Source organism: Natrix helvetica, assembly GCF_964273705.1.
Source record: "Natrix helvetica genome assembly, chromosome: 2".
NCBI lineage: Eukaryota > Metazoa > Chordata > Lepidosauria > Squamata > Natricidae > Natrix > Natrix helvetica.
This window is the reverse complement of record NC_138552.1, coordinates 296660298-296679927: the sequence shown is the minus strand read 5'-3', so window position 1 is coordinate 296679927 and position 19630 is coordinate 296660298. Positions and strand designations below refer to the sequence as shown.

At 50.0% G+C, this 19630-nt stretch overlaps 1 protein-coding gene across 1 annotated transcript in view; it reads right to left on the bottom strand.

The window, feature by feature from the left end:
* CORO6 (coronin 6) overlaps window positions 1-19630 on the bottom strand; it is a gene marked incomplete at its 3' end in the record, with an annotated part of 49348 nt that overhangs the window by 16209 nt on the left and 13509 nt on the right. Inside the window, exon 3 of the mRNA XM_081943952.1 lies at window positions 7095-7217. Within this exon, the coding sequence (XP_081800078.1) occupies window positions 7095-7217 (123 nt within the window). The remainder of the gene's footprint in view (window positions 1-7094; window positions 7218-19630) is intronic.

The following is a 19630-nucleotide window of genomic DNA, read 5'->3' as shown; positions in this document are numbered from 1 at the left end:
AGGTCATCTAGTCCAACCTTCTGCCTAGGCAGGAAACCCTATACCGTTCCAGACAAATGGCTATCCAACATCTTCTTAAAGACTTCCAGTGTTTGGGAATTCACAACTTCAGGAGGCAACGTCTGTTCCACTGGTTAATTGTTTATCCATTGATTAACTGATATAAATAAAAATAAAATAAAGTATAAAATAAAAGGGAATAAAATAAAAAATAAAGTGAAATAAAACAAAAATAATAAAATAAAATAGAATGGATTACATAAAATAGAGTCCAATAAAATAAAAGTAAATAAATTAAATTAAAATAAAATATAAAATAAAATAAAATAGAAAATAAAATAATATATAAATTAAAATATAAAATAAAATAAAATATTAATAAAATAAAATATAAAATAAAATTAAAATAAAATAAAATAAATAAAATAATAAAATAAAATAAAGTAAAATAAAATAATAAAATAAAAATAAAATACCAATGACTTTTTCATGATGCTAAATGTAATGTAAAGGCAGCAGATAATTTCGCCACCTTGAATTAGCTTTCCTGAAGGCCAGGAGTGAGACGATCAGCCCACTTTCTTGAGGCAGGGAGTTCCAAAGCCAAAGGAATCCTTTCCTGCTCTCTTAAGCCACACCCACTGCTACAAAGATGGATGCCCACACTGGCCTCATTTCCCCCCCCCAAACATTTATGTGAAATTTCTGCCCCCTCCAGTCCACAGCACTGCACCCCACAGATGTTGCCCACCCCCAGAAAACTTGACTGCACCCCAGATTTTTTTTTTTTTGTTAACACGCCACAGAGGAATCAACATACATGAGCCCCACGCCTGTTGCCCTCCCAGGATGGTCCATGCAACATTGGGGACGTGGCTAGTCTCTGCTTTTCCCCTTCGCTACAACCCTGGGATCACCTGGTAGCCCCCACTCCAATCCACCTGATCCTGCTTAGCTCATCCAGGGTTTAACACCGTGAGGGCATCGGCCTCACATGCAGCTAAAAATAGAAATAAATCAGCAGATGTTTTCATTTTTTTCACCTTTTCTTCACACCTGGAGATGTGAAACAGACCGGGACATCTGCCTGTTGCTCCTATTCTCTTCTGCCCCAAGGGGGAAAAAAACCCATTACTTAATCTTAAAAAAAAAACCAAAATATTTGATATGGGCCCTGTGGCTAACTCTGAGAGGTAGAAAGGGCTGAAAGAGAGCTGCAACACAGATGGAGATTTGAACTCAGATTTCGGAATGTTTGTTCAACTCTCGGAGATCCACCAACTTGGCGCCTGTCAGATCCATCGGGAATTCGGGGTTTTGACACCTGGCACATCAAAACAGGGAGCGAGGCCGCCTTTTGAGGATGAACTGGGGTTTGAGGGAGATACTACAAGTTTCTCAGGGCTTCACACCATGACCAACTCCACCCCTCTTAAAGCCTGCTGGCTGGGGGATTCTGGGAGTGGAAGCCCATCCCTCTTAAAGCACGCTGGCTGGGGGATTCTGGGAGTGGAAGTCCTCCCCTCTTAAAGCCTGCTGGCTGGGGGATTCTGGGAGTGGAAGCCCATCCCTCTTAAAGGATGCTGGTTGGGGGATTCTGGGAGTGGGAGTTCTCCTACTTAAAGCCTGCTAGGTGGGGGTTTCAGGGAGTGGAAGTCCTCCCCTCTTAAAGCAGGCTGGTTGGGGGGATTCTGGGAGTGGAAGCCCATCCCTCTTAAAGCACGCTGGCTGGGGGATTCTGGGAGTGGAAGTCCTTCCCTCTTAAAGCAGGCTGGCTGGGGGATTCTGGGAGTGGAAGCCCATCCCTCTTAAAGCAGGCTGGCTGGGGGATTCTGGGAGTGGAAGTCCTCCCCTCTTAAAGCAGGCTGGCTGGGGGATTCTGGGAGTGGAAGTCCACCCATGTTGTATGCTGGCTGGGGGATTCTGGGAGTGGAAGTCCATCCCTCTTAAAGCAGGCTGGCTGGGGGATTCTGGGAGTGGAAGTCCACCCCTCTTAAAGCATGATGGCTGGGGGATTCTGGGAGTGGAAGTCCACCCCTCTTAAAGCATGATGGCTGGGGGATTCTGGGAGTGGAAGTCCACCCCTCTTAAAGCATGATGGCTGGGGGATTCTGGGAGTGGAAGTCCTTCCCTCTTAAAGCATGCTGGCTGGGGAATTCTGGGAGTGGAAGTCCTTCCCTCTTAAAGCATGCTGGCTGGGGAATTCTGGGAGTGGAAGTCCTCTCCTCTTAAAGCATGATGGCTGGGGGATTCTGGGAGTGGAAGTCCTTCCCTCTTAAAGCATGCTGGCTGGGGGATTCTGGGAGTGGAAGTCCATCCCTCTTAAAGCAGGCTGGCTGGGGGATTCTGGGAGTGGAAGTCCACCCCTCTTAAAGCATGATGGCTGGGGGATTCTGGGAGTGGAAGTCCACCCCTCTTAAAGCATGATGGCTGGGGGATTCTGGGAGTGGAAGCCCATCCCTCTTAAAGCAGGCTGGCTGGGGGATTCTGGGAGTGGAAGTCCTCCCCTCTTAAAGCATGATGGCTGGGGGATTCTGGGAGTGGAAGTCCACCCCTCTTAAAGCATGATGGCTGGGGGATTCTGGGAGTGGAAGTCCTCCCCTCTTAAAGCATGATGGCTGGGGGATTCTGGGAGTGGAAGCCCATCCCTCTTAAAGCAGGCTGGCTGGGGGATTCTGGGAGTGGAAGTCCTCTCCTCTTAAAGCATGATGGCTGGGGGATTCTGGGAGTGGAAGTCCTTCCCTCTTAAAGCATGCTGGCTGGGGGATTCTGGGAGTGGAAGTCCTCCCCTCTTAAAGCAGGCTGGCTGGGGGATTCTGGGAGTGGAAGTCCACCCCTCTTAAAGCATGATGGCTGGGGGATTCTGGGAGTGGAAGTCCACCCCTCTTAAAGCATGATGGCTGGGGGATTCTGGGAGTGGAAGCCCATCCCTCTTAAAGCATGCTGGCTGGGGGATTCTGGGAGTGGAAGTCCATCCCTCTTAAAGCAGGCTGGCTGGGGGATTCTGGGAGTGGAAGTCCACCCCTCTTAAAGCATGATGGCTGGGGGATTCTGGGAGTGGAAGTCCACCCCTCTTAAAGCAGGCTGGCTGGGGGATTCTGGGAGTGGAAGCCCATCCCTCTTAAAGCAGGCTGGCTGGGGGATTCTGGGAGTGGAAGTCCTCCCCTCTTAAAGCATGCTGGCTGGGGGATTCTGGGAGTGGACGTCCTTCCCTCTTAAAGCATGATGGCTGGGGGATTCTGGGAGTGGAAGACCACCCCTCTTAAAGCATGATGGCTGGGGGATTCTGGGAGTGGAAGTCCTCCCCTCTTAAAGCATGCTGGCTGGGGGATTCTGGGAGTGGAAGTCCATCCCTCTTAAAGCAGGCTGGCTGGGGGATTCTGGGAGTGGAAGTCCACCCCTCTTAAAGCATGATGGCTGGGGGATTCTGGGAGTGGAAGTCCACCCCTCTTAAAGCAGGCTGGCTGGGGGATTCTGGGAGTGGAAGCCCATCCCTCTTAAAGCAGGCTGGCTGGGGGATTCTGGGAGTGGAAGTCCTCCCCTCTTAAAGCATGCTGGCTGGGGGATTCTGGGAGTGGACGTCCTTCCCTCTTAAAGCATGATGGCTGGGGGATTCTGGGAGTGGAAGTCCACCCCTCTTAAAGCATGCTGGCTGGGGGATTCTGGGAGTGGACGTCCTTCCCTCTTAAAGCAGGCTGGCTGGGGGATTCTGGGAGTGGACGTCCTTCCCTCTTAAAGCATGATGGCTGGGGGATTCTGGGAGTGGACGTCCTTCCCTCTTAAAGCATGATGGCTGGGGGATTCTGGGAGTGGACGTCCTTCCCTCTTAAAGCATGATGGCTGGGGGATTCTGGGAGTGGAAGTCCTCCCCTCTTAAAGCATGCTGGCTGGGGGATTCTGGGAGTGGACGTCCTTCCCTCTTAAAGCAGGCTGGCTGGGGGATTCTGGGAGTGGAAGTCCTCCCCTCTTAAAGCATGCTGGCTGGGGGATTCTGGGAGTGGACGTCCTTCCCTCTTAAAGCATGATGGCTGGGGGATTCTGGGAGTGGAAGTCCACCCATGTGAAGATGCCAAGGCTGAGACACCCCCCCCCTCCGAGAGAGCCGTGTCCTTAAGAAAGTTCAATTCTCACATGTCAAAACCTTTTACATGCATCCATCAACAGTTACGCTGCTGGCACCACTAAATCCGAGCGAGGCTGGGGGGGGGGGAAAGGGGGCCTCTGAAACACCCACCCTCTCTGTTGCCAGCAGAGACACTTTTCCATCACACCCAAAGTGTTTGCTCTTCACAAAAGCTGGCTTGGGGGCACAAAAGAAGAGGGGGAAATGCGCCCGTGTGTGTGTGTGTGTTGAGCTGCCCATCCCTTCCTCCTCTTGGCCTCCTGCACGGAAAGGTCTATTCTTAGGTGCTGAGTCCTGGCTGCTATTTTTAGCGTTAAAATGCTGCCTCATGCCCATGGAAAAGGTGCCAGCTCCCAGACTGGGCCTGGGGTCCCAAGCCCACCCCTCATGCCGGCCCTCGGACAGACAGCCACGGAAAAGGGAAATCGCTCCTTTCTCTTTGTGCCAACGGAGAAAGGGATAGCGGATCGGACGCCCTAGCGCCCTCCGCAGCGGGCATTTTGCTGACTCTGGGTGCTGACTAACTGCTTTTGATTTTCTGCAGTGCCAGTACGGAGCCCAGGCTGCTCCTGGGGAGCTTGGAAAAAGTCCCAGGGCTCTGGCTCAGCTCGGACGAGGAAAGGAATAACTGCTGGGTTTTTCGCCCCTGAAAATTTCTGCAACTGCAAATGCTTGGTTTGCCCAGCCGAGAAATGAGGAAGAGGCTGGTGCAGTGCAGGGAGTGGATTGGCAAGAATAGGAATAGGAATAAGAATACAGTACAATAAAGAGTAGAATAGAATAACAATAGGAACAGAGTAGAACAGAACAGATAACGGAACAGATAACGGAAGGGAACAGAACAGAACAGAATATGGAATAGAATAGAAGTATAGAATAAAATAATAAGAATAGAATAGAATAAGGAATGGAATGGAACAGAACGGAACAGATAAAAGAAGAGATAACGGAACAGAATGGAACGGTACAGAACAGAATATGGAACTGAATAGAATAGACTAGAAAACGGAACAGAACAGAACAGAATATGGAATAGAATAGAAATATAGAATAAAATAATAAGAATAGAATAGAATAAGGAATGGAATGGAACAGAACGGAACAGATAAAAGAAGAGATAACGGAACAGAATGGAATGGAACAGAACAGAATATGGAACAAAATAGAATAGAATAGAATAGAAAACGGAACAGAACAGAATATGTAATAGAATAGATAACGGAACGGAACAGAACAGAATAGAATATAGAATAGAATAGATAAAGGAACGGAATGGAACAGAACAGAATATGGAACAGAATAGAATAGAATAGAATAGATAACGGAACAGAACGGAATAGAATATGGAATAGAATAGAATAGAATAGAATACAATAGATAAAGGAACAGAATGGAACAGAACAGAATATGAAACAGAATAGAATAGAATAGAATAGAATAGAATAGAATAGAATAGAATAGATAACGGAACAGAACAGAACGGAACAGCACAGAATAGAATATGGAATAGAATAGAATAGAATAGATAAAGGAACGGAATGGAACAGAACAGAATATGGAACAGAATAGAATAGATAACGGAACGGAATAGAACGGAACAGAACAGAATAGAATATGGAATAGAATAGAATAGATAAAGGAACGGAACGGAACAGAACAGAATATGGAATAGAATAGAATAAAATAGAATAGAATAGATAACGGAACAGAACAGAACAGAATATGGAATAGAATAGTCTAGAATAATAAGAATAGAATGGAATAAGGAATAGAATGGAATGGAACAGAACAGATAACAGAACAGAACGGAACAGAACACATGCCCAAAGAGAGGGCTCTGGGTGCCACCTCTAGCACACATGCCATAGGTGCCATCATGGGAATAGACTAGAGGATGGGATGGGATGATATAAAACGGTGATGGTGAACCTGTGGCACTTGTGCCAGTGGTGGCACATAGACCACTTTCTGTGGGCACATGTGCTGTCACCAGCTGGTCTTTGGGTTTCCAGTGCTCCGGTGGGCGCATGTTCCAGTTTTGGCACTCGGTGCCAAAAAGGTTTGCCATCACTGGTACAGGAGAGGAGAGGAGAGAATAACTGGAATTCTGGGAGTTGAAGTCCATAAGTCTTAAAGTTCCCAGGCTTGGACACCCCTGCCTTCGTCAAAGGCTCCCACCCACCTCCAATTCCAATCCTTGTTTTGAGCAAAGACGCCAAACCCAGTTAGTCCTCGACCTTCCGTCCTTCTCTTAACAACGGCTTGAGTTTACGATAAGCCCTGAAAAAGTCAGTCACCGGCAAAATTCAAATTTATGACCGCTGCCCCACCCCCGCCAATCAGTCAACCAGATTGCAGTTTGGGTGCTCCTGTTTTATGACCGGTTGTAGTGTCACAATTTGCGGCTTTCTGCCCCATTTCTGGCAAAATACGGCAAAAAAAATATGCCATGAGTTAAGCTGGATTCCCGAGTGCCGCATAACAGAGTGAGCCCCCGTTCCTTGTCCAGCTTCTGCCAACCTACCAGTTTGAAAGCGCATAAAAAATGCAAGTAGAAAAATAGGAACCACCTTTGGTGGGAAGGAAACAGCGCTCCATGCGCCTTCCGCCTTGAGTCATGCCGGCCACATGACCACGGAGACGTCTTCGGACAGCGCTGGCTCTTCGGCTTTGAAACGGAGATGAGCAGCGCCCCCTAGAGTTGGGAACGACTAGCGCAGATGTGCGAGGGGAAGCTTTACCTTTATTTTAAGCTGGATTCACAATTAGAACCAGGTAGTTCAACCTGCTTCGACCGTATGACTTGAATTTTAAATCCATGGGAAAAACAGTTGTCAAGTTGGGTCCGTTCCCACAATGACTCAACTTATGACAATGACGACTAAAAACAGAAATTGCGGTCGTAAGTCGAGGACGACCCACGTGCAAAACCTCTGAAGGGCTGTGACATCCTGCTGGCACCGTTGCTTACCATGATGGTTGTGTCTTCCGATGCGCTGGCAATGACGTTGTCGTTGTGAGGGCACCAGTCGATATCCAGCACAGGGGCCGAATGTCCAGTCACCAGAGGGACATTCTTGTCCACGCGGCCCATCTGCCAACAGACAGGGAGGAGAAGGGCATTTCATTCACTTGTTAAACTTATATGCCACCCACGTAAGGCTCCAGAGGGAGAGCCCAGCTCGGGTTGTGTGTTCTAGTCCCGCCTTAGACCTGAAAGCCAGCTGGGTGACTCTGGGCCAATCACCAGGAGACGGTGAGTTCTAGTGCTACCTTGGGCATGAAAACCAGATGGGTGACTTTGGACCAATCACCAGGAGACGGGGAGTTCTAGTTCTACCTTGGGCATGAAAACCAGATGGGTGACTTTGGACCAATCACCAGGAGACGGGGAGTTCTAGTTCTACCTTGGGCATGAAAACCAGATGGGTGACTTCAGGCCAATCACCAGGAGACGGGGAGTTCTAGTTCTACCTTGGGCATGAAAACCAGATGGGTGACTTCAGGCCAATCACCAGGAGACGGGGAGTTCTAGTTCTACCTTAGGCATGAAAACCAGATGGGTGACTTCAGGCCAATCACCAGGAGACGGGGAGTTCTAGTGCTACCTTGGGCATGAAAACCAGATGGGTGACTTCAGGCCAATCACCAGGAGACGGGGAGTTCTAGTTCTACCTTGGGCATGAAAACCAGATGGGTGACTTTGGACCAATCACCAGGAGACGGGGAGTTCTAGTTCTACCTTGGGCATGAAAACCAGATGGGTGACTTCAGGCCAATCACCAGGAGACGGGGAGTTCTAGTTCTACCTTGGGCATGAAAACCAGATGGGTGACTTTGGACCAATCACCAGGAGACGGGGAGTTCTAGTTCTACCTTGGGCATGAAAACCAGATGGGTGACTTTGGACCAATCACCAGGAGACGGTGAGTTCTAGTGCTACCTTGGGCATGAAAACCAGATGGGTGACTTCAGGCCAATCACCAGGAGACGGGGAGTTCTAGTTCTACCTTGGGCATGAAAACCAGATGGGTGACTTTGAGCCAATCACCAGGAGACGGGGAGTTCTAGTTCTACCTTGGGCATGAAAACCAGATGGGTGACTTCAGGCCAATCACCAGGAGACGGGGAGTTCTAGTTCTACCTTGGGCATGAAAACCAGATGGGTGACTTTGGACCAATCACCAGGAGACGGGGAGTTCTAGTTCTACCTTGGGCATGAAAACCAGATGGGTGACTTTGGACCAATCACCAGGAGACGGTGAGTTCTAGTGCTACCTTGGGAATGAAAACCAGATGGGTGACTTCAGGCCAATCACCAGGAGACGGGGAGTTCTAGTTCTACCTTGGGCATGAAAGCCAGCTGGGTGACTTCAGGCCAATCACCAGGAGACGGGGAGTTCTAGTTCTACCTTGGGCATGAAAACCAGATGGGTGACTTTGGACCAATCACCAGGAGATGGGGAGTTCTAGTTCTACCTTAGGCATGAAAACCAGATGGGTCACTTTGGACCAATCACCAGGAGACGGGGAGTTCTAGTTCTACCTTAGGCATGAAAACCAGATGGGTGACTTTGGACCAATCACCAGGAGACGGGGAGTTCTAGTTCTACCTTGGGCATGAAAACCAGATGGGTGACTTTGAGCCAATCACCAGGAGACGGGGAGTTCTAGTTCTACCTTGGGCATGAAAACCAGATGGGTGACTTCAGGCCAATCACCAGGAGACGGGGAGTTCTAGTTCTACCTTGGGCATGAAAACCAGATGGGTGACTTTGGACCAATCACCAGGAGACGGTGAGTTCTAGTGCTACCTTGGGAATGAAAACCAGATGGGTGACTTCAGGCCAATCACCAGGAGACGGGGAGTTCTAGTTCTACCTTGGGCATGAAAACCAGATGGGTGACTTTGGACCAATCACCAGGAGACGGGGAGTTCTAGTTCTACCTTGGGCATGAAAACCAGATGGGTGACTTCAGGCCAATCACCAGGAGACGGGGAGTTCTAGTTCTACCTTGGGCATGAAAACCAGATGGGTGACTTTGGACCAATCACCAGGAGACGGGGAGTTCTAGTTCTACCTTGGGCATGAAAACCAGATGGGTGACTTCAGGCCAATCACCAGGAGACGGGGAGTTCTAGTTCTACCTTAGGCATGAAAACCAGATGGGTGACTTCAGGCCAATCACCAGGAGACGGGGAGTTCTAGTTCTACCTTAGGCATGAAAACCAGATGGGTGACTTCAGGCCAATCACCAGGAGACGGGGAGTTCTAGTGCTACCTTGGGCATGAAAACCAGATGGGTGACTTCGGACCAATCACCAGGAGACGGGGAGTTCTAGTTCTACCTTAGGCATGAAAACCAGATGGGTGACTTCAGGCCAATCACCAGGAGACGGGGAGTTCTAGTTCTACCTTGGGCATGAAAACCAGATGGGTGACTTTGGACCAATCACCAGGAGACGGGGAGTTCTAGTTCTACCTTGGGCATGAAAACCAGATGGGTGACTTCAGGCCAATCACCAGGAGACGGGGAGTTCTAGTTCTACCTTAGGCATGAAAACCAGATGGGTGACTTCAGGCCAATCACCAGGAGACGGGGAGTTCTAGTGCTACCTTGGGCATGAAAACCAGATGGGTGACTTCGGACCAATCACCAGGAGACGGGGAGTTCTAGTTCTACCTTGGGCATGAAAACCAGATGGGTGACTTCGGACCAATCACCAGGAGATGGGGAGTTCTAGTTCTACCTTGGGCATGAAAACCAGATGGGTGACTTTGGACCAATCACCAGGAGACGGGGAGTTCTAGTTCTACCTTGGGCATGAAAACCAGATGGGTGACTTTGGACCAATCACCAGGAGACGGGGAGTTCTAGTTCTACCTTAGGCATGAAAACCAGATGGGTGACTTTGGACCAATCACCAGGAGACGGGGAGTTCTAGTTCTACCTTGGGCATGAAAACCAGATGGGTCACTTTGGACCAATCACCAGGAGACGGGGAGTTCTAGTTCTACCTTAGGCATGAAAACCAGATGGGTGACTTTGGACCAATCACCATGAGACGGGGAGTTCTAGTTCCACCTTAGGCATGAAAACCAGATGGGTGACTTCAGGCCAATCACCAGGAGACGGGGAGTTCTAGTTCTACCTTAGGCATGAAAACCAGATGGGTGACTTCAGGCCAATCACCAGGAGACGGGGAGTTCTAGTGCTACCTTGGGCATGAAAACCAGATGGGTGACTTCAGGCCAATCACCAGGAGACGGGGAGTTCTAGTTCTACCTTGGGCATGAAAACCAGATGGGTGACTTTGGACCAATCACCAGGAGACGGGGAGTTCTAGTTCTACCTTGGGCATGAAAACCAGATGGGTGACTTCAGGCCAATCACCAGGAGACGGGGAGTTCTAGTTCTACCTTGGGCATGAAAACCAGATGGGTGACTTTGGACCAATCACCAGGAGACGGGGAGTTCTAGTTCTACCTTGGGCATGAAAACCAGATGGGTGACTTTGGACCAATCACCAGGAGACGGTGAGTTCTAGTGCTACCTTGGGCATGAAAACCAGATGGGTGACTTCAGGCCAATCACCAGGAGACGGGGAGTTCTAGTTCTACCTTGGGCATGAAAACCAGATGGGTGACTTTGAGCCAATCACCAGGAGACGGGGAGTTCTAGTTCTACCTTGGGCATGAAAACCAGATGGGTGACTTCAGGCCAATCACCAGGAGACGGGGAGTTCTAGTTCTACCTTGGGCATGAAAACCAGATGGGTGACTTTGGACCAATCACCAGGAGACGGGGAGTTCTAGTTCTACCTTGGGCATGAAAACCAGATGGGTGACTTTGGACCAATCACCAGGAGACGGTGAGTTCTAGTGCTACCTTGGGAATGAAAACCAGATGGGTGACTTCAGGCCAATCACCAGGAGACGGGGAGTTCTAGTTCTACCTTGGGCATGAAAGCCAGCTGGGTGACTTCAGGCCAATCACCAGGAGACGGGGAGTTCTAGTTCTACCTTGGGCATGAAAACCAGATGGGTGACTTTGGACCAATCACCAGGAGATGGGGAGTTCTAGTTCTACCTTAGGCATGAAAACCAGATGGGTCACTTTGGACCAATCACCAGGAGACGGGGAGTTCTAGTTCTACCTTAGGCATGAAAACCAGATGGGTGACTTTGGACCAATCACCAGGAGACGGGGAGTTCTAGTTCTACCTTGGGCATGAAAACCAGATGGGTGACTTTGAGCCAATCACCAGGAGACGGGGAGTTCTAGTTCTACCTTGGGCATGAAAACCAGATGGGTGACTTCAGGCCAATCACCAGGAGACGGGGAGTTCTAGTTCTACCTTGGGCATGAAAACCAGATGGGTGACTTTGGACCAATCACCAGGAGACGGTGAGTTCTAGTGCTACCTTGGGAATGAAAACCAGATGGGTGACTTCAGGCCAATCACCAGGAGACGGGGAGTTCTAGTTCTACCTTGGGCATGAAAACCAGATGGGTGACTTTGGACCAATCACCAGGAGACGGGGAGTTCTAGTTCTACCTTGGGCATGAAAACCAGATGGGTGACTTTGAGCCAATCACCAGGAGACGGGGAGTTCTAGTTCTACCTTGGGCATGAAAACCAGATGGGTGACTTCAGGCCAATCACCAGGAGACGGGGAGTTCTAGTTCTACCTTGGGCATGAAAACCAGATGGGTGACTTTGGACCAATCACCAGGAGACGGGGAGTTCTAGTTCTACCTTGGGCATGAAAACCAGATGGGTGACTTCAGGCCAATCACCAGGAGACGGGGAGTTCTAGTTCTACCTTAGGCATGAAAACCAGATGGGTGACTTCAGGCCAATCACCAGGAGACGGGGAGTTCTAGTTCTACCTTAGGCATGAAAACCAGATGGGTGACTTCAGGCCAATCACCAGGAGACGGGGAGTTCTAGTGCTACCTTGGGCATGAAAACCAGATGGGTGACTTCGGACCAATCACCAGGAGACGGGGAGTTCTAGTTCTACCTTAGGCATGAAAACCAGATGGGTGACTTCAGGCCAATCACCAGGAGACGGGGAGTTCTAGTTCTACCTTGGGCATGAAAACCAGATGGGTGACTTTGGACCAATCACCAGGAGACGGGGAGTTCTAGTTCTACCTTGGGCATGAAAACCAGATGGGTGACTTCAGGCCAATCACCAGGAGACGGGGAGTTCTAGTTCTACCTTAGGCATGAAAACCAGATGGGTGACTTCAGGCCAATCACCAGGAGACGGGGAGTTCTAGTGCTACCTTGGGCATGAAAACCAGATGGGTGACTTCGGACCAATCACCAGGAGACGGGGAGTTCTAGTTCTACCTTGGGCATGAAAACCAGATGGGTGACTTCGGACCAATCACCAGGAGATGGGGAGTTCTAGTTCTACCTTGGGCATGAAAACCAGATGGGTGACTTTGGACCAATCACCAGGAGACGGGGAGTTCTAGTTCTACCTTGGGCATGAAAACCAGATGGGTGACTTTGGACCAATCACCAGGAGACGGGGAGTTCTAGTTCTACCTTAGGCATGAAAACCAGATGGGTGACTTTGGACCAATCACCAGGAGACGGGGAGTTCTAGTTCTACCTTGGGCATGAAAACCAGATGGGTCACTTTGGACCAATCACCAGGAGACGGGGAGTTCTAGTTCTACCTTAGGCATGAAAACCAGATGGGTGACTTTGGACCAATCACCATGAGACGGGGAGTTCTAGTTCTACCTTGGGCATGAAAACCAGATGGGTGACTTTGAGCCAATCACCAGGAGACGGGGAGTTCTAGTTCTACCTTGGGCATGAAAACCAGATGGGTGACTTCAGGCCAATCACCAGGAGACGGGGAGTTCTAGTTCTACTTTGGGCATGAAAACCAGATGGGTGACTTCAGGCCAATCACCAGGAGACGGGGAGTTCTAGTTCTACCTTGGGCATGAAAACCAGATGGGTGACTTCAGGCCAATCACCAGGAGACGGGGAGTTCTAGTTCTACCTTGGGCATGAAAACCAGATGGGTGACTTCAGGCCAATCACCAGGAGACGGGGAGTTCTAGTTCTACCTTGGGCATGAAAACCAGATGGGTGACTTTGGACCAATCACCAGGAGACGGGGAGTTCTAGTTCTACCTTGGGCATGAAAACCAGATGGGTGACTTTGGACCAATCACCAGGAGACGGGGAGTTCTAGTTCTACTTTGGGCATGAAAACCAGATGGGTGACTTTGGACCAATCACCAGGAGACGGTGAGTTCTAGTGCTACCTTGGGCATGAAAACCAGATGGGTGACTTTGGACCAATCACCAGGAGACGGGGAGTTCTAGTTCTGCCTTAGGCATGAAAGCCGGTTAGGTGACTTCAGGCCAATCACCAGGAACGGGGAGTTCTAGTTCTACTTTGGGCATGAAAACCAGATGGGTGACTTTGGACCAATCACCAGGAGACGGGGAGTTCTAGTTCTACCTTAGGCATGAAAACCAGATGGTTGACTTCAGGCCAATCACCAGGAGACGGGGAGTTCTAGTTCTACCTTGGGCATGAAAACCAGATGGGTGACTTTGGACCAATCACCAGGAGATGGGGAGTTCTAGTTCTACCTTAGGCATGAAAACCAGATGGGTCACTTTGGACCAATCACCAGGAGACGGGGAGTTCTAGTTCTACCTTGGGCATGAAAACCAGATGGGTGACTTTGAGCCAATCACCAGGAGACGGGGAGTTCTAGTTCTACCTTAGGCATGAAAACCAGATGGGTGACTTTGGACCAATCACCAGGAGACGGTGAGTTCTAGTGCTACCTTGGGCATGAAAACCAGATAGGTGACTTTGGACCAATCACCAGGAGACGGGGAGTTCTAGTTCTGCCTTAGGCATGAAAGCCGGTTAGGTGACTTCAGGCCAATCACCAGGAGACGGGGAGTTCTAGTTCTACTTTGGGCATGAAAACCAGATGGGTGACTTTGGACCAATCACCAGGAGACGGGGAGTTCTAGTTCTACCTTAGGCATGAAAACCAGCTGGGTGACTTCAGGCCAATCACCAGGAGACGGGGAGTTCTAGTTCTACCTTGGGCATGAAAACCAGATGGGTGACTTTGGACCAATCACCAGGAGACGGGGAGTTCTAGTTCTACCTTAGGCATGAAAACCAGATGGGTCACTTTGGACCAATCACCAGGAGACGGGGAGTTCTAGTTCTACCTTGGGCATGAAAACCAGATGGGTGACTTTGAGCCAATCACCAGGAGACGGGGAGTTCTAGTTCTACCTTGGGCATGAAAACCAGATGGGTGACTCTGGGCCAATCACCAGGAGACGGTGAGTTCTAGTGCTACCTTGGGCATGAAAACCAGATGGGTGACTTCAGGCCAATCACCAGGAGACGGGGAGTTCTAGTTCTACCTTGGGCATGAAAGCCAGCTGGGTGACTTCAGGCCAATCACCAGGAGACAGGGAGTTCTAGTTCTACCTTGGGCATGAAAACCAGATGGGTGACTTTGGACCAATCACCAGGAGACGGGGAGTTCTAGTTCTACCTTAGGCATGAAAACCAGATGGGTCACTTTGGACCAATCACCAGGAGACGGGGAGTTCTAGTTCTACCTTAGGCATGAAAACCAGATGGGTGACTTTGGACCAATCACCAGGAGACGGGGAGTTCTAGTTCTACCTTGGGCATGAAAACCAGATGGGTGACTTTGGACCAATCACCAGGAGACGGGGAGTTCTAGTTCTACCTTAGGCATGAAAACCAGATGGGTCACTTTGGACCAATCACCAGGAGACTGGGAGTTCTAGTTCTACCTTGGGCATGAAAACCAGATGGGTGACTTTGAGCCAATCACCAGGAGACGGGGAGTTCTAGTTCTACCTTGGGCATGAAAACCAGATGGGTGACTTTGAGCCAATCACCAGGAGACGGGGAGTTCTAGTTCTACCTTGGGCATGAAAACCAGATGGGTGACTTTGGGCCAATCACCAGGAGACGGGAGTTCTAGTTCTACCTTGGGCATGAAAACCAGATGGGTGACTTCAGCCCAATCACCAGGAGACGGGGAGTTCTAGTTCTACCTTGGGCATGAAAACCAGATGGGTGACTTCAGGCCAATCACCAGGAGACGGGGAGTTCTAGTTCTACCTTGGGCATGAAAACCAGATGGGTGACTTTGGACCAATCACCAGGAGACGGGGAGTTCTAGTTCTACCTTGGGCATGAAAACCAGATGGGTGACTTCAGGCCCATCACCAGGAGACGGGGAGTTCTAGTTCTACCTTAGGCATGAAAACCAGATGGGTCACTTTGGACCAATCACCAGGAGACGGGGAGTTCTAGTTCTACCTTGGGCATGAAAACCAGATGGGTGACTTTGAGCCAATCACCAGGAGATGGGGAGTTCTAGTTCTACCTTGGGCATGAAAACCAGATGGGTGACTTTGAGCCAATCACCAGGAGACGGGGAGTTCTAGTTCTACCTTGGGCATGAAAACCAGATGGGTGACTTTGGACCAATCACCAGGAGACGGGGAGTTCTAGTTCTACCTTGGGCATGAAAACCAGATGGGTGACTTTGAGCCAATCACCAGGAGACGGGGAGTTCTAGTTCTACCTTGGGCATGAAAACCAGATGGGTGACTTTGGACCAATCACCAGGAGACGGGAGTTCTAGTTCTACCTTGGGCATGAAAACCAGATGGGTGACTTCAGGCCAATCACCAGGAGACGGGGAGTTCTAGTTCTACCTTAGGCATGAAAACCAGATGGGTGACTTTGGACCAATCACCAGGAGACGGGGAGTTCTAGTTCCACCTTAGGCATGAAAACCAGATGGGTGACTTCAGGCCAATCACCAGGAGACGGGGAGTTCTAGTTCTACCTTAGGCATGAAAACCAGATGGGTGACTTTGGACCAATCACCAGGAGACGGGGAGTTCTAGTTCGACCTTAGGCATGAAAACCAGATGGGTGACTTCAGGCCAATCACCAGGAGACGGGGAGTTCTAGTTCTACCTTGGGCATGAAAACCAGATGGGTGACTTCAGGCCAATCACCAGGAGACGGGGAGTTCTAGTTCTACCTTAGGCATGAAAACCAGATGGGTGACTTCAGGCCAATCACCAGGAGACGGGGAGTTCTAGTTCTACCTTAGGCATGAAAACCAGATGGGTGACTTCAGGCCAATCACCAGGAGACGGGGAGTTCTAGTTCTACCTTGGGCATGAAAGCCAGCTGGGTGACTTTGGACCAATCACCAGGAGACGGGGAGTTCTAGTTCTACCTTGGGCATGAAAACCAGATGGGTGACTTCAGGCCAATCACCAGGAGACGGGGAGTTCTAGTTCTACCTTAGGCATGAAAACCGTATGGGTGACTCTGGACCAATCACGAGGAGATGGTGAGTTCTAGTACTGCCTTAGGTATCAAAGCCAACTGGGTGACTTTGGGCTACTTTCTCAGCCCAGCCCACCTCACAGGGTTGTTGTTGCGGTGAAAACAGGAGGGGGGGGAGGTTTATTGGACACGTTTATCGCTTGAGTTATTCTTAAAAAAATAATAAAGGCGGGATACCAATGAATCAGGGGTGTCCAAACCTGGGAACTTTAAGACTTGTGGACTTCAACTCCCAGAATTCCCCAGCCAGCAAGTCTTAAATTTCTCAAGTTTGGACACCCCTGCAGTAGATAAAACCAAGTGAGCTTAGAGCACCCCACCAGGGTCTACTGGGAGCACCCCCCCCCCCGATTTTGCGGTCCAGACAAGGTGCGTTATACCACTCGTCCATTTGGCCAAGGACAAAGAAAAGAGAGCGATTATTTCTCATCATTTGAGTGTTACGGCTCCATGAACCCAGCCCCAAATCACTGGGGGCCTTTTTGGCAGCCTCGTCACGCTCTTCTCCCCCGTTCAGGATAGGAATAAACGGCAATTCCCCAGCTCCAACTCCCAGGCGCCTTGCCTGGCCGGGCAAGAACATCCCGATCCAGCCCTGGGCATCGAAGCGTTGGGTCTCATTTGAAGAGCGAGCCCCCCCCCTATTTTTTTTTAGGCTGGGTGACATTGAGAGGAGACGTTTTCTCCTCTCTTGCTTTGGGTTTTCTTCCTACAGAGGGTCTGATAAAAAGAGAAAGGAGAGGAGAAGGAAAGGAGAAGAAGGGGGGAGGAAGAGGAAGAAGGGGAAAGGGGAGGGAAGGGAAGGGGAAGGAAAGGAGAGGAGAAGGAAAGGAGGAGAAGGAGGGAGGAAGAGGAAGGGGAACAAAAGGAGAGGAGAAGGAAGGGTGAAGGAAAAAAGGAAGATAAAAAGAGAAAGGAGAGGAAATGAAAAGAAAAGGAAAGGAGAAGGAAAGGAGAAGAAGGGAAGGAAAGGGGAAGAAAAGGAGAGGAGAAGGAAAAGGAAAGGAAAAAGGAAAGGAAGGGGAAGGGAGGGGAAGGGAGGGGAGGGAAAAGGGAAAAAGGAAGGGGAACAAAAGGAGAAGAGAAGGAAGGGTGAAGGAAAAAGGAAGATAAAAAGAGAAAGGAGAGGAGAGGAAAAGAAAAGGAAAGGAGAAGGAAAGGAGAAGAAGGAGAAGAAGTGAAGGAAAGGGGAAGAAAAGGAGAGGAGAAGGAAAAGGAAAGGAAAAAGGAAAGGAAGGGGAAGGGAGGGGAGGGAAAAGGGAAAAAGGAAGGGGAACAAAAGGAGAGGAGAAGGAAGGGTGAAGGAAAAAGGAAGATAAAAAGAGAAAGGAGAGGGGAGGGGAGAGAAAGGAAAGGAGAAAAGGAGGAAGGAGAGGAAGAAGAGAAGAAGAAAGAAAAGGAGAAGGAGAAACGATGGGGTGGAATAAGATGAGGACTGTGGGGTCCTTGGTGCTCTCTGAGCTTGGTGATTTTCTTGCAGACGTTTCTTGACCCAACTAGGTAATAGCATCACTGCTAGAAGGGATTGGGAGTTGTGGAGAGGAGGAGGAGGAGGAGGAAGGGGAATAGAAAGTAGAGAGGCACAAAGGTCAGAAGTCATTTTTGGGGAGAGGGGGGGCAAATGCAACCCCTAAGCTTGATCTGTTGTGGAGAGGAAGGTACCCCACAGGCCCCTCCCTGACGTTTGACTGACAGGCTCCCTTTCAAGGGAAACCTGAGTCGAAGGAAAACTGTGCAAGAAGAAAACACCCCCCAATAATGTCAAGTCAAAATTGGCAAAGCCAACGGAAAACAAAGCCAAAACGCCAGGATTCGCACCCGTCCCTTCGGCTCCTCTGCTTTACAACCGGAACCATTCAAAGTTACAACGGCGCGTGGCAATCTGGCTTAGGGCCATTTTCCACACTTACGGCCATTATCTCCCCGCCATCAAAGTCCAGCCGTTGGGCCACCGACTTGTAGTTATGATGGTCGTAGTGTCCCGGCCGGGGTCAAGCGGTCCCCTTTTTGCGACCTTCCGGCAAGCCAAATCAACGGGGGAAGCCAGATTTGCTTAACGGCTGTGCGACTGCCTTAACAACGGCAGCGGTTCACCTAACAACTGTGGCGAGAAAGGTCATAAAATGGGACAAAACATTTGCTCAGCCACAGAAATGGTAGAGCTTAGTTGTGGCCGTAAGTCGAGGAGTACCTGTTCTTGACTTACGACCACAGGCAGCCCAACGAGAAAACGTGGCACGGTGCAAAGCAAGACACACACCTGGGTGAGCAATTGCAACACACACACACACACCGTTTCCATGCCAGGCGTGGTCCTCGCAGATGCCCGCTGGGTGTTGGCGTTCTCCTCTAGGTGCCCTGACCTTGAGCGGGGCCGCCTCACTGCCCCCCCCACCCCAGGGAAATTTGAGCCGTGGAAAAACTGCCCCCCCCCTCCGTCCCCTTCTCCGCTCGACCTCCGCTCCCTTCGTTTTGATTGTTCCCAAAGTGAGTCACTTATTATTGTGACTCAGCCGGCCAACTGCTCCAGTCCATCTCTCGGGCTGGCCAGCCCAGGACAGGAAGGGGGGGGGGGAAAGAGAGGGAGAGAGAGAAGGGGGCACTTAGAGGGCATCTGCCTGGGGAGGGAAGAGGAAAGAGAACGGAGGATGTTGACCAAAGATTCTCAAATGCAGCTGATCTGCCTGGAACCCACAGGATATATTGGACATTAGAGTCACTATCTAATAAAATGAAATTCAATGGTGAAAAGAGTCAGGTTCTACATTTAGGCAAGGAAAACAGAATGCACAGGTACAGTATAGGTGGTACCTGGCTCAATAGTAGTAACTGTGAAAGGGATCTTGGAGTCCTAGGGGACAACCATTTAAATATGAGCCAGCAGTGTGCAGCAGCTGCCAAAAAGGCCAACACAGTTCTAGGCTGCATCAACAGAGGGAGAGAATCAAGATCACATGAAGGGTTAATGCCACTTTATAAGGCCTTGGTAAGGCCACACTTGGAATACGGCATTCAGTTCTGGTCGCCACGATGTACAAAAGATGCGGAGGAGGGAGAGGACTGTAGAGTCCTCGTTGCT